This window comes from Pagrus major, chromosome 17, assembly GCF_040436345.1.
Source record: "Pagrus major chromosome 17, Pma_NU_1.0".
In the NCBI taxonomy this organism is placed as follows: domain Eukaryota; kingdom Metazoa; phylum Chordata; class Actinopteri; order Spariformes; family Sparidae; genus Pagrus; species Pagrus major.
In genome coordinates this window covers 30,969,120-30,983,764 of record NC_133231.1, presented here as the reverse complement: position 1 = coordinate 30,983,764, position 14,645 = coordinate 30,969,120, and the positions used below count along the sequence as shown (strand labels likewise).

General features: G+C 46.5%; 1 protein-coding gene and 1 long non-coding RNA gene across 2 annotated transcripts; both read right to left on the bottom strand.

Moving 5' to 3' along the window:
- Positions 1–4,541: 4,541 nt before the first annotated feature.
- On the bottom strand, positions 4,542–7,615 carry LOC141011762 (uncharacterized). Its single transcript, XR_012180359.1, has 2 exons — positions 6,931–7,615; positions 4,542–5,169 (listed from the first exon to the last, which is right to left on the bottom strand). It is a non-coding gene; the product is annotated as an uncharacterized lncRNA (long non-coding RNA).
- A 4,617-nt stretch (positions 7,616–12,232) lies between these two features.
- On the bottom strand, positions 12,233–14,017 carry gbp (glycogen synthase kinase binding protein). The gene has a single exon (XM_073485027.1). The coding sequence runs from the start codon at positions 13,911–13,913 to the stop codon at positions 13,389–13,391; it is 525 nt and encodes a 174-aa protein (XP_073341128.1). The 5' UTR covers positions 13,914–14,017; the 3' UTR covers positions 12,233–13,388.
- Positions 14,018–14,645: the final 628 nt, after the last annotated feature.

The following is a 14,645-nucleotide window of genomic DNA, read 5'->3' as shown; positions in this document are numbered from 1 at the left end:
ACCCTGCACAGCACTGAATCAGCTCTTTTAAGAGTTTTTAATGATATCTTTTTAGCTACTGACTCTGGTGACTGTGTTATCCTTGTGCTTTTAGACTTAACTGCTGCATTTGACACAGTGGACCATGAAATATTGATCTCACGTTTGGAGCAGTGGGTGGGCATCAGGGGCATAGCACTGGAGTGGTTCAGGTCGTACTTGGCTGATCGAACGTTCTGTGTCAGCCTTGGTGACTCTGTGTCCTCTTCTGCTCCTCTCTCGTGTGGAGTCCCACAGGGCTCAGTTCTTGGCCCTCTCCTCTTCTCTCTCTAGTTGCTCCCGCTTGGTTCCATACTTAGGAAGCACAGCATTTCATTTCACTGTTATGCGGACGACAGTCAGATTTATGTGCCTCTTAAAAAGAAAGATGAATACGATGTCAGGCTGTTACTTAAGTGTCTCGACGACATAAAGGCCTGGATGGCAAATAACTTTTTAAAATTTAATGATAAAAAGACGGAAGTGATGGTTGGCACCACAACTATCTTTGTGTTTTATATGTAATTTTGGGCCTCATTATTTATTCTTCTGTACAGCACTTTGGTCAACTTTGGTTGTGTTAAAGTGCTTAACAAATAAAGTTGGATTGGATTGGTGTCCTGCAGTCGTTACACTGCAGAGTGTGTTGAGTTTTATCTGGACCTGAAGTGAACCAGCCGGCTCATCGAGGGAAAAACACAGCAGCAGACTCATCAGTGTGATATTCAGTGTTGTATCATCACTGAAGTGGACAAACAGGCTTCTTCTTCTTCACTCTACAAACACAGCAGCTCGTTTACTGTCATTATATCACAGTTCTACTTCTGTGTTCTGGTTTATTGTTCGTACTTTACATATTAAAGGAGCAGTCTGTAGCTGTGGTGAAGAAATGTTAACGAGCAGAACTAAATAATCAAACTCTCTTTGTGTTCATGACTGAATAAACTGAACAAACAAACTGACCTTAAAGGACAAAAACACAGTTTATACTGTTTACTGTGTTTATATGTGGCGGACCCTGCCACCTTTCTAGTTCTTTAGTGCTACAACTGTCTGGATGTGGCCGAGACACAACAAGTGTCCCAAGCAGACGCAGAGACAGATTACTGAGTGCGGTTCAGTTTAATCCCAACTGGAGATGAAAAATACAGCGAGCAGAGACCAACACAACAAATCATACTGAGGAGGAAGAGAACATAACCTGAGGACCTCCAAAGAAACCAAGTAACACAGACTGACCTCCCTCACTAACATGGACAGGAGAACACACACCCCATACACATCATGCATAGTGTCACAGTGATGGAAAGAGACACACACCTGCCATACAACATGACCACAGTTATAACAGAGCCCCTTTCCTGTGCCTGTACGCACTGACATGTTCATATACCCTCACTTTAATGCACCACACCAGCAGCTCAGACTGACACAAACACAGGTTGTGAACTTGATTCAATAAGCACCTCACAGTTTTGCAGGGTGCACATACAACTCTGGCACAAACAATGCTTGTCACATAGATATTCAGACCGGTGACTCAGTACATAGCTGAAGTGGGTTTGGAGAGTTTCTGCCACTCCTCTCCTCAGATCCTCTGAAGCCGTCAGGTTGGATGAGACGACCTGTCAGCGGAGACGTTTGCTTGGGTTCGAGGTCGCTCACAGATTTGTCCCTGAGCCACTCCCGCGGTGTCTCGGCTGTGTGCTCGGGGTCATTGTGCCGTTGGAAGGTGAACCTGTAGCCCAGTCTCAGGTCCTGAGTGCTTGAACCCTGACCAGTCCTCCAGCGTCTGATGTTCCTGTGTCGTTAGAGGAGAGGCTTCCACCTGGACACTCTGCCATGAAGCCCAGATTGGTGGTGCTGCAGTTGTTCTTACAGAAGTTTCTCTCATGTCCACACAGGCTCTCTTAAGCTCAGCCAGAGAGTCAGCAGAAAGTCTGAATACTTGTGTAATGTGACATTTCAGAGTCTTTATGATACATTTGCAAAAATGTCTAAGATCCTGTTTTCACCTCGTCATGACGGCGCACTGTGCAGATTGATGAGGAAAAGATCATCTGAACTATTTGATCATAACATGTGATAAAAGTCTGACTGCTTTCTGAACGCACCGTACAACCTGAAGAAATCAAGACACCGAGTCACAATGAATAATCTCACTCACTAACACAGATACAAAAAGAGAAAAGAGAAAAGAAAACAGGGTTAACAAAAACTGGCAACCCATCCTTGTTTCCTCCAGAAGAGAGGCATGTTGGCCCTGTGCACTGGTGGTGCCAGTTGTTTAACCATAGAACAAGTCTGTCCACATACATGCACACGCCCAGTGTCACATCGTACTTTCATACTGACGACCTGAAACACAACATGACCACAGTCCTGACAAGCCCTCTTTCCCAACAATGAAACACCACCCTATAATGTCACACACACACACACACACACACACACACACACACACACCAAAGAAACAGACTCACTCAAAGATTTGTTTCAAAGCAGCTGACTGATGGGAAACGACCCTCATCAGTCAACAGAGAAAGCCCCGAGACGTGAAAGGTTTTAAAGAGCATCTACTGAGTTAAATCTGAATCACACCCACAACTGGCACATCTGCGACACTGAGAGCAGCGACTTAGTGTAAGTGTTGGTTATAATAAAGCAGCAGCAGCAGCGGCAGAGATAGGCGCCCTCAACAAACCATTCATCAACTAACTTCTGGTTGGCAGTTTTATCAATATCTCTAACTTTTTGCCGACAAGATCATTTGTCGTAAATACAGTTTAGGGGCAGATTAAAGCTGCAGCTATTAGAGTCAACTCAGGAAAGGTGGGACTAACGCTGTGTGTCTGGAGCTGATGCATGTGGAGATGCAGGTGAAGATGCAGGTGAAGATGCAGGTGAAGATGCAGGTGAAGATGCAGGTGAAGATGCAGTGGGTGAACCTGTTTCAATTAGAAGATGCTCGACACTGCGATACAGAGCTTACAAGGCCAGCGCCCATAATACGTTGATTAGTTCATCGGGGTCGTACCTGTATTATCGGCAGAGACCGGTTCAGGGTTCACGCCAGCGTCCACCGCTTGAGCATCAGCGACCGCTGCAGCTGGTGTGTACAGCTCCACCGCTCTTAAGATGAACTCATTAATTGCGTTTTTCTGTCGGGCAATTATGGATTTTGTCAGGGGACACTCGATTCCAAGTGACCTGCCAACCAGAAGAAAGATTGTGAAGGCAGACACCAGTGACTGTTATAAGCTGCCTGGGAGGTACTGGGGGGGGCTGGGAGGGGCTGGGAGGTACTGGGAGGGGCTGGGAGGGGCCTCATGTGTCCTCATGTGTCCTCATGTGTCCTCATGTGACGTCTTTCCGACTAGTGGTGTGCGATACTGCAAGATCTGGTATCGATTGGATACCAAGTAAATACAGGGCCAGTATCGCTGATACCGATACTTTTTAATAATTAAGGTGGATGCATCATCAAATTGCTAAATCTGAATGAATTTTCATGACCTTGAAGTGTTTTTGTGACTTTTCCTTTGGATTATTAATTAGTTAAAACCCAGGACAGAGTTTGGGGAAAGTTTAGAGGTAAATAGAAAATACTTTATTATCATAATGAAGGTTTTTGTTCAGAAACAACAGAACAGGAACAAAACAATTGTTCCCCGTACATCGTCATGTCTGGATCTTTTTCTAAAATAAACAAAGTGCACAGAATTATCACTCCAGAACAAATGTTATAAACATGTAAAACATGTTTTTTCTTTCGCATGATTTTTCATATGCTTGTATACATTTGTTGTTACTTTTCTTCATTATTTGTTCCTTCTTGTTATTTCAGCAAATGTTCTGCATGAACTTCTTTCTGTCTTTGAGTAGAAACATGGAGTCTGTTTGTCTCACTGATGTTTATTTGAATATGGAGCAGGAAGTGACATCTGATCCCAGGTGGTCACTCAGGACAGGTGTGAATGGATGTTCCTGCTGCTGTGGACTGAAGGTGTCCTCTGTGCTCTGATGCCACTCTGCCCTCTAGTGGTGTCCTGCAGTCGTTACACTGCAGAGTGTGGTGAGTTTTATCTGGACCTGAAGTGAACCAGCCGGCTCATCGAGGGAAAAACACAGCAGCAGACTCGTCAGTGTGATATTCAGTGTTGTATCATCACTGAAGTGGACAAACAGGCTTCTTCTTCTTCACTCTACAAACACAGCAGCTGTTTATTATCATTAACGAGCAGAACTAAATAATCAAACTCTCTTTGTGTTCATGACTGAATAAACTGAACAAACAAACTGACCTTAAAGGACAAAAACACACAGTTTATACTGTTTACTGTGTTTATGTGTGGCGGACCCTGCCACCTTTCTAGCTTCAAACAGTGTTCTGGGACCTTATTTTCCTCTGAGAGCAGCTGGTTTATTCACTGATGGAGAAAGTGTTTGTATTATAACCTCATTAATATTGTGAATATTAAAATCCTGACACAACAAGTGTCCCAAGCAGACGCAGAGACAGATTACTGAGTGCGGTTCAGTTTAATCCCAACTGGAGATGAAAAATACAGCGAGCAGAGACCAACACAACAAATCATACTGAGGAGGAAGAGAACATAACCTGAGGACCTCCAAAGAAACCAAGTAACACAGACTGACCTCCCTCACTAACATGGACAGGAGAACACACACCCCATACACATCATGCATAGTGTCACAGTGATGGAAAGAGACACACACCTGCCATACAACATGACCACAGTTATAACAGAGCCCCTTTCCTGTGCCTGTACGCACTGACATGTTCATATACCCTCACTTTAATGCACCACACCAGCAGCTCAGACTGACACAAACACAGGTTGTGAACTTGATGTTACGCTGTGTGGTGCTTGGTAGGACCTGAAAGTGGACAACGAGGCAGGAGTGGAGATTTACACAAGAAATATGCAGGTGAAGGTGGAGAGAAGCTCTGGCTGGAGACTCCGTCGGAGAGGAGAGAGGTGTTGGAGGAGAGGTTGCTCGCAGTGGCACCGGTGGGTAGTTATACTGGTGGCTCGTGGAGGCTCAGGTAAGCTCAGGGCGAGGGTGTTGACTGCAGAGGTGCTGAGCTGGGTTGCGGGGTGCGTAGCCACTGGTAGCAGGTGATCGCTGGAGGTAGAACACACGACAATAAGATCTCAAAGAGAAAACACGAAAACACTGACAAGAGGCTTCGTGAAGCGACTTAGCAGGAGCCATACACCACGCTGACCTGACGAAATCATCTGGCAGCAGGTAGCGTGGAGACCAGGGCTTTTCTGCCAACCTGCCGCAGGTGTGTGTGTGTGTGTGTGTGTGTGTGTGTGTGTGTGTGTGTGTGTGTGTGTGTGTGTGTGTGAGAGAGAGTGTGTGTGAATCTGTAAGCACACACTGATCATTTCAGGAGTGGCATCTTTTGAGGGATGTGTTTCGTGTTTCAACAAAGCAGAAACAACTGTCACTGTGTTTATGCACCTGTATTTCACACACAAAGACACTCTTGGGGCCCCTGGTAGTCACACGGCTCCATGATATAACTGGCAGTGTTGGGGAGACTTAAACTACATGTAGTTGAGCTACATAGCTTAACTACAATTTGCTGTAACTTGGCATCTAGTTCTGGTGCCAAAGTGTTAGAGCCTCTGAAGCTCCTGTGGTGTTGACCAAACATGTCAGCTTTGGTTCTTTAAAAAATAAATCTTGAGTTGAGGCATATTTCTGCATGTGAAGTTTTTTGTAGCCTATTATATTTTGTTTCATATACACCATATGTTGATTTATTTAACGCTGAGTTAAATGAGTATAATGAGTATAAGTAGTTGCTAAAGCTACTTTTTTTAGCAGTAGTTTTACAAAGTACATTTCTCCAGGGGTAGAAATGTACTTTGTTCAAACTACTGCCAGGCTGAACTACATGTAGTTTTACAAGTTACGCTTGCAAAGTAGCTTCCCAACACTGACAACTGGACAAGAATACAAGGATTTCATGCCTCGGCCTACAATGGGAACATGGTTGAATCTGGTGGAAAACAGTAAAAATGTCAAATATCACTGCTTTTCTTCAAAATGAAACGCTGACATTAGGTAATGCACGGTTTTATACTGTAATGGCAGTGAGTATCTGACACTACATACAAAATACTAATGCAATCTAATCAATGTTGCTGCTAATCTTTGACATTTCCAAGACTCTAATCACCACCAGAGCCCATCTCCCTACTATTTATTACATGGAAAATCATCACGTTTTTGTGTTTTTTGAAATGAAATAATTCAAATATGTACACTGGCATTTATCCTGAAAATGATTGAATGTTTGGTAGTTTTGAATAAGTTTGAAGTTGTTTAAGAGATTTATGAAAAAAAAGCAGAAAAAAATATTGATGTATGAGGATTTTATAGCAGTTTTTTTGTGCGTGTACATTTTTGCCAGAGGGTTCTATGGTTATCACACACACACACACACACACACACACACACACACACACACACACACACACACACACACACACACACACCAAAGAAACAGACTCACTCAAAGTTTTGTTTCAAAGCAGCTGACTGATCAGCTACTAGAGTCTAACGACCCTCATCAGTCAACAGAGAAAGCCCCGAGACGTAAAAGGTTTTAAAGAGCATCTACTGAGTTAAATCTGAATCACACCCACAACTGGCACATCTGCAACACTGAGAGCAGCGACTTAGTGTAAGTGTTGGTTATAATAAAGCAGCAGCAGCAGCAGAGATAGGCGCCCTCAACAAACCATTCATCAACTAACTTCTGGTTGGCAGTTTTATCAATATCTCTAACTTTTTGCCGACAAGATCATACTTGTGTCTGAAATACAGTTTAGGGGCAGTTTAAAGCTGCAGCTATTAGAGTCAACTCACGGAAAGGTGGAACTAACGCTGTGTGTCTCCAGCCGCCGCAGGTGGAGATGCAGGTGAAGATGCAGCTGGAGATGCAGCTGGAGATGCAGCTGGAGGTGCAGCTGGAGATGCAGGTGGAGATGCAGCTGGAGATGCAGCTGGAGGTGCAGCTGGAGATGCAGGTGGAGATGCAGCTGGAGATGCAGCTGGAGATGCAGTGGGTGAACCTTTTGCAATTCGAAGAAGCTCGGTACTGCGACACAGAGCTTCCACTTCCAGCTCTTTCTGTCTGGTTTCCTCCTTCTTTATATCGAGGATTATGCGGAGACCTTCATCAGACATACCTGCATAACCAGGGTTCACGCCAGCGACCGCCGCCGCTTGAGCATCAGCGACCGCTGCAGGTGGAGATGCAGCAGCAGCAGCAGCAGCAGCAGCAGCATCATCATCAGCAGCAGCAGCAGCAGCCACTGCAGCTGGTGGGTTCACCGCTTTTAAGATTAAGTCATTAATGAACTTTTTCTTTTTTTCATCTTTTTTGCCTGACTTGGGAAACTTGAGTCCATAAAATGTAGCCAACTCTTCCATGTCTTTAACTCTGCAATTATCAAGGTAACCCAGAGGATCTTTGGTAAATTTGTCTTTTGAAAATGCCATAATTATTCCTCTCTCAAAACCAAGTGACCTGCCAAGCACAAGAAAGATTGTGAAGGCAGACACCAGTTACTGTTATAAACTGCCTGGGAGGTACTGGGAGGGGCCTCATGTGTCCTCATGTGTCCTCATGTGGCCGGATGTGACTGGTCCAACCCAGTTAGTAAAAACAGATCCAGACATGTTTTCGACGTCTTTGCCGACGTTGAACAGACGTCCTGTGAGTGAGTAAGTGTAATGTTAGACATGCGTGAATTTTATCACGGCGACTCATAGTGTGACTCAGCAGCGTGTCTGGCCCCGGCAGGCCTGTATGCAGTCCCCACAACATCTGGGAAGGCTCCTGATGAGTCGGCAGATGCTGTCCTGGGGAATCTCCTCCCAGACCTGGATCAGGGCATCAGTGAGCGGCTGTCGGTACTTGGATGCGTCGGATGCACCGATACATAATGTCAGACATGTGCTTAATTGGATTTAGGAGAACAGAGGGCCAGTCAATGACATCAATGCCTTCATCATCCAGGAGCTGCCTTCTCACTCTGGCCCCATGAGGCCGGGCATGTCCTGCACCAGGAGGAACCCAGGGCCGCTGCACCAGGAGGAACCCAGGGCCCGCTGCACCAGGAGGAACCCAGGGCCGCTGCACCAGGAGGAACCCAGGGCCCGCTGCACCAGGAGGAACCCAGGGCCCGCTGCACCAGGAGGAACCCAGGGCCGCTGCACCAGGAGGAACCCAGGGCCGCTGCACCAGGAGGAACCCAGGGCCCCCTGCACCAGGAGGAACCCAGGGCCCGCTGCACCAGGAGGAACCCAGGGCCGCTGCACCAGCGTAAGGTCTGACAACCGCTCTGAGAATTTCATCCCGGTTCCTAACAGCAGTCAGGGTACGTTGGCTATGACATGGAGGTCAGTGACAGGTGTTAATGGATGTTCCTGCTGCTGTGGACTGAAGGTGTCCTCTGTGCTCTGATGCCACTCTGCCCTCTAGTGGTGTCCTGCAGTCGTTACACTTCAGAGTGTGATGAGGAAGAGAAACACAGCAGCAGACTCGTCAGTGTGATATTCAGTGTTGTATCATCACTGAAGTGGACAAACAGGCTTCTTCCTCTTCACTCTACAAACACAGCAGCTGTTTATTATCATTATATCACAGTTCTACTTCTGTGTTCTGGTTTATTGTTCGTACTTTACATATTAAAGTCACAACAATTCATTCTCCACGCTAGTTTATAGTCGTACTGTATCTACACGTACCTCACTACTGCTCACGCCTCATGCTTAGATGCTGAAACAGGACGTGGTGCTGTAGTCCGTATTTACAGGTTTGAGGTTACTGATCAGAGTTTGAACCAGATAAGTCTTCACTGGACCAGGTTTCTGTTTTCTTATTTTATCTGACTCTTCAGTTTGGATGAGCTGCTCAGATAATTCTCAGGAGTCTGCAGTTTCTGAAGATGTCATGAGTCATAAAAATGGTCCAGGTGCAGCTTTAAATGATGAGTTTGAGATTGTAAATATGAAAACAGCAGCAGCAGCTGTACATTTCCACTGCTGCGTTATGTTGCATAAGTACAACGCTGCCAAGTTGGCAAACAGGTGAAATACCTTCTCATTCATGTTCATTCACGAAGTCGTTCCACAGGAAACAGTGTGTGTGTGTGTGTGTGTCTGTGGTTGTTGTCTTTTGTTTTTAATGTCAACAGGTTTCTTTTTGTCGCTTATTAAACAAAGAAATAAAATAAAAATACAAACCACACATTACTCACATTAAATCCACATTACTGATGATTATTGATCACAAATCTCATTGTGTTTGTATCGTGTGAAAGTACAGAATCATCAACACAACCTGGTTGCAGTATCGATATTGAAGTACGGCCTTTTGGGTAAAAAATATTGTGATATTTGATTTTGTCGCCCAGTCCTCACGTTAATGAAGTGCTCAAAGTATGGAGGCATATATCAGATATACATAAACCCTGTGTTCAGGTCTGCGTTCAGGTCTGTGTTCAGGTCTGTGTTCAGGTCTGCGTTCAGGTCTGTGTTCAGGTCTGCGTTCAGGTCTGTGTTCAGGTCTGTGCAGCTGCACGGTGAATGTTTCTCCTTCCTGAAACCAGCTGGCCCACAGTAAGATTATGTAATTTGATTTGAGTCTTATGACATTTTTCTATAAATGAGAGAGAGCTCACAAATACAACTGCAGCTTTTCTATTTTTATCCCTCGTTTGTGATGCGTTTGCGTCAGCGGAGCCGTGTGGGAGGCCGACCCGCAGAACAAAGCTGCCGCCCACAGAGACGAGCTCATTCACATCCACAGCGCTCTGCCGCCGAGGAGACGAAGCTCAGAGCAGGTTTATCATTTCACACTTTATACTACGAAACAGGGACGAGTCCCACTTCACACATCCCTCTCTGCACAGCTCGGACTGTTGACATGTTTTATGGTATTTGTATCACACTGTTGCATACAGATTGTAACATTTGACCAAATAATTGATGGTTAAAGAAGAAATCTTATTACAGGCGCTGATTGATGCACCATTAAAGGAGCAGTCTGGAGTTTAGGTGAAGAAACGTTAATGAGCAGAGAAAAATCTTCACCGACTAAAACAAACTAAATAATCAAACTCTCTTTGTGTTCATGACTGAATAAACAAACTGACCTTAAAGGACAACACAGTTTATACTATTTGACTTATGTCCGCCACATATATGACTATATGTGGCGGACCCTGCCACCTTTCTAGCTTCAAACAGTGTTCAGGGACCTTATTTTCCTGCACATGTAATTGTTTTACACATTCATACTAAATTCTACGATGTTGCATCCATATTGCAATGAATTATGGGTAATTAAATCAGTGAAGTCTGCAGGAAGTCCACTCGAGAGCCCCTGTGGACTCGTGGACTTCCTGTGAACGGGCCCAGAAAGTCTGCGGGTCTGCAGGTGCGATGAAGTCCGGACGTTTGGCCGTGACGTATCTGTCGCTCTGCAGAGGATTGTGGGTCAGAATAGCCAGAAAAAACCTGCTAGTTTGCCGTATTGCAAAATGTGAACGGATATGGTAGAACAACCTCGTATTTTGGTGTTCTGCCTTTCACATACTTCATATTGGGACTTATAAAAGCTTTCTGTCGTACTAAATAATATTGCAGTGTGGGTATTGTAACACAGGGAAAGTCTCAAGAAGCCCCGAGATCCCAAATTGAGTTGAAAAGACAGTTTATGCACCGTGTGGCCAACGGTTTGCAGCTACAGTGAAGATTTCAGCTTAAAAAAAGGTGTAAATAACTTCTTTTCAGATCAGTTTGAGGTCTCTGGGCTTCTGGAGAGTTGGATCACAGCAGTACGGAGCCATTCCATGTTTTCTTTTGGTTGTTTCTCCGTTTTAAATCAAGTCTCCAGCTGCTTCAGCTGTTCAGCAGAACGCTGCAACTCTGTTTTACTGTGAAGCTCCAGAAATGTTCTGTGGACTACGAGACTTCACCTGACTTTATATCATCAGGAGGAGATGATGGCTGAGCCTGACTTTATATCATCAGGAGGAGATGATGGCTGAGCCTGACTTTATATCATCAGGAGGAGATGATGGCTGAGCCTGACTTTATATCATCAGGAGGAGATGATGGCTGAGCCTGACTTTATATCATCAGGAGGAGATGATGACTGAGCCTGACTTTATATCATCAGGAGGAGATGATGGCTGAGCCTGACTTTATATCATCAGGAGGAGATGATGACTGAGCCTGACTTTATATCATCAGGAGGAGATGATGACTGAGCCTGACTTTATATCATCAGGAGGAGATGATGGCTGAGCCTGACTTTATATCATCAGGAGGAGATGATGGCTGAGCCTGACTTTATATCATCAGGAGGAGATGATGGCTGAGCCTGACTTTATATCATCAGGAGGAGATGATGGCTGAGCCTGACTTTATATCATCAGGAGGAGATGATGAGTACATTTTCATTTTTGGGGTTTAGGTGCCGTTTAAATTTGAGGTTTTCTACCTGCTCCTTTTCCTCAGTAAAAGCACCTTTTTACCCGTTACTGTAAAGTCCTATGTGAATTAACTTTGTTGTGATTCATTTCTAGTTGACCTGAACACTAAATTAAAATAAAACCTCATGTGTGGCTGCTTTTAATCTGCAGTGGGACACAAAAACTGCCTTTTGTCTTTCAAGCATGTGATTATTGGAGGCAACTGTGTGTGTGTGTGTGTGTGTGTGTGATCTCACTATGAATGGGGGATTTGTCTGTGCTGAACATCCACCCAGAGACCTGAAACATGTCGTCAGCTGCCCCGTCAGCTCCTGTGACGGATGACGACACACACACACTCTCAGTAACGGAGCAGCGGCAGCAGAGGGAGCCGCCATAAACAAAGTGTAGGACCCGGCCGGACGCAGCCGGGCCTGAGTGAGCAGCCGCCGGAGCAAAACATGTTTTTCAGCACCGGGGTTGGCCTGCCTGCTGTGACCCACCAGAGGGGGGAGGGGGGTATTTATAGGCTGATAATGAGCATGTGTCCTTCAAGACCACGTTGTCCACACTCACAGGCCCAGAGGAGGAAACAGGGGAGGGGGACACACAAGTAGACAAACTCAGGACAAAACAAGTGAGAGAAGAGTCTGGAGACACCGGCAATAAAACTCTACAGAGGGTTTGGAAAAACAAAAATGAGTTTATTAAGACAACAAAAAAGGCCCTGAAAACTCAGGAACATTATCAAGATACTTCGTTACGAAGCGGTCGTGGCGATTTTTCTTGTACACAGAGAAGAAACAAATAGAAAATAAACTGAACTCCGGGTCGGAATTCCCAAAAAAGTGAAAGCACCACAGAAGTGTTGTCATGTGACGGCCGACCTTTCCCCAAAACCTTACAAACAAACAGCCACACATCAGCAGAGCCGGTGGGAACAGGGCGTGTTTACTGTTTCCCATGACCCCCCCACCACACACACACACACACACACACACACACAGCTCCCCTCCACGTGCTGGTGTCCATGTTCCCCTTCACGAGGAAAAACAACATGAAGAGGAGAAAGTGGAGCCGCTGCTGCTGACAGAGCTGCAGTGAGTCGTCCTGTAACACCCTGGAGTCAAACATGAGCCACAATAATCATCTTCATGAGCAGAAAGCAGCTCAACTAAAGGCTCATTCCACCAAACTGCTGAGTTAAAGGACAACACACTGAACAACACGAGGAGCGATGGAGGCTGAGCTCTGTGCAGCAGATATTCACACACAGCTTCAGACTGTAAACAAAATGGACATCCAGACCCCCCCTCCCCTCCCCTCCCCTCCCCCCCGACACGGACTAATCCCGGGATGCAGTGGGAAAATAAGAAATGAATGAGCCGGGACTTCCTGCCGCCTCTCCCCGTGACTCGACCCTCCACCGGGCTGAAGAGAAAGTCTTTTGTTCGGGACTAAAAAAAACAGCCTCACACCGGCACCAGCCTCTAAATCAGGCCGACACTTGTCTTTTTCTTTCTCTCTCCGGTGAAAATGGCGGTCAGGTGAGTTTCTGGCGGCTCGGAGCTCCACTGCGTCCGGACCCGTCTGACCCACACGGCGACATTCAAACATAAACAACACGGCTCATTAGCCGCGCGGCTAGCTAAGCTAAGCTAAGCTAAGCTAAGCTAACCGCTAGCCGACAGCCGTTACAGGATAATGGATGAAATTAGAAAACGTAGCTACCAGTCCCGGGAAATGTTCAGCTCTAAACAGTCTCGTGTGTGTGTCTGTGTGTGTGTGGACAGCCTCCGTGTCTGTGTCCACCCGGGAGGGAGACCTCGGGTCCCGGTATCAGCACGGCACATTGTCCGCCGCCTTGGGGAAATCTCCACAGTCTGCGCCGGGGAACTGCAGCCTCCTCACGGCCTCTTTGATCAGGTTCCCCGATAGTATCAACTCCTGGAGCAGCCGGTGCGGGTCGTCCTCCTCCACCGTGATCCTCTTCCTGCTCCACGGTTTGATCTGGTCCCAGTCCTGCTCGCCGTTAGACCCGGGGATGCTGTACGGGCTCGCCCTGCTGCTGCCCCGGTGTCCCCGGTTCCGGAGCCGCATGCAGCAGCCGTTGCGTCGCTGCGCCGGAGCCGCCGCCGCGCTGCCGCCGATGACGGCCGCCGGTTTGATGCCGCCGCCGGTGGTGCCGCCGCCGGTGAGTCCGTGCAGACACGACACGGACACGGACACTGTCTTCTGGTGGCCGCCGCTGTTGTTGTGCAGCTGCAGCGCTTCGCCGATTCTCGTCACCAGCGCGTCCACCTCTTTGGAGTCGACGGTGACGGACTGCTCCAGAAAGATGTAGTTCTCCTTCCGACACGGCATCGTGGCGGGTTCTGCGTGTCGGTTCTGAGGGGTGTTCTGTCGGTGTGTTGTTGTCGGGCTGACTGAGAGCCGCCGGGCCGCTGCTCGCTCTCTGCACGCCGCTCGGCACTGACCAACAAGCCCAGTTGATTTGTAAACAATGGGTGACGCGTCGTGGACCGTACCACATCTCCTCCACGGGGGAGGGGTGTTCTTTCAACCAAAATAACCGGCACGACGACACGTGAGTCACGCAGCGGATCACCGACATCATATTTTACAATGTTTTAAAATCAAACACAGTTTTAAAAAGCAACAGCTGATTTACAGGAGCTCCTTTACGTTTCTGTGCCGGTGTTGTGAGTTCCGTCTCACCCTGAACGCACCGCGGCTTTGGACCGCTCCCTTCAAATGGACATTACATAAGTCCCAACTGTCTGCTGCTTCTGTGCGGCCACACAAACAAAAGCGCGTTTTCTCCACGAAACAAAATGGTGAAGTCATGTTGAACCCGCCGCACACAAGCTCTCACCTTCATTTATCATCATTATCATTATTATTATTAATTATTATTATAATTGAACCGACCACACGCTGAAATCCGAACACATGTTTAAAAAAAGCAGCAGAATATGTTGTGTAACTCAGTGTTGCACCAAATCCTGTGACCCAATAAGGAATTCCAGTTTCAAAGCCTTCACATACTTTTATTTTGAGAGCAGCTGAAACCAGAAATGATGCACAAAGATGGTG

What these genes read in the sequence shown, in the direction of transcription:
- gbp (XM_073485027.1), bottom strand. Translation starts at nt 13,913, where the DNA reads ATGCCGTGTCGGAAGGAGAACTACATCTTTCTGGAGCAGTCCGTCACC.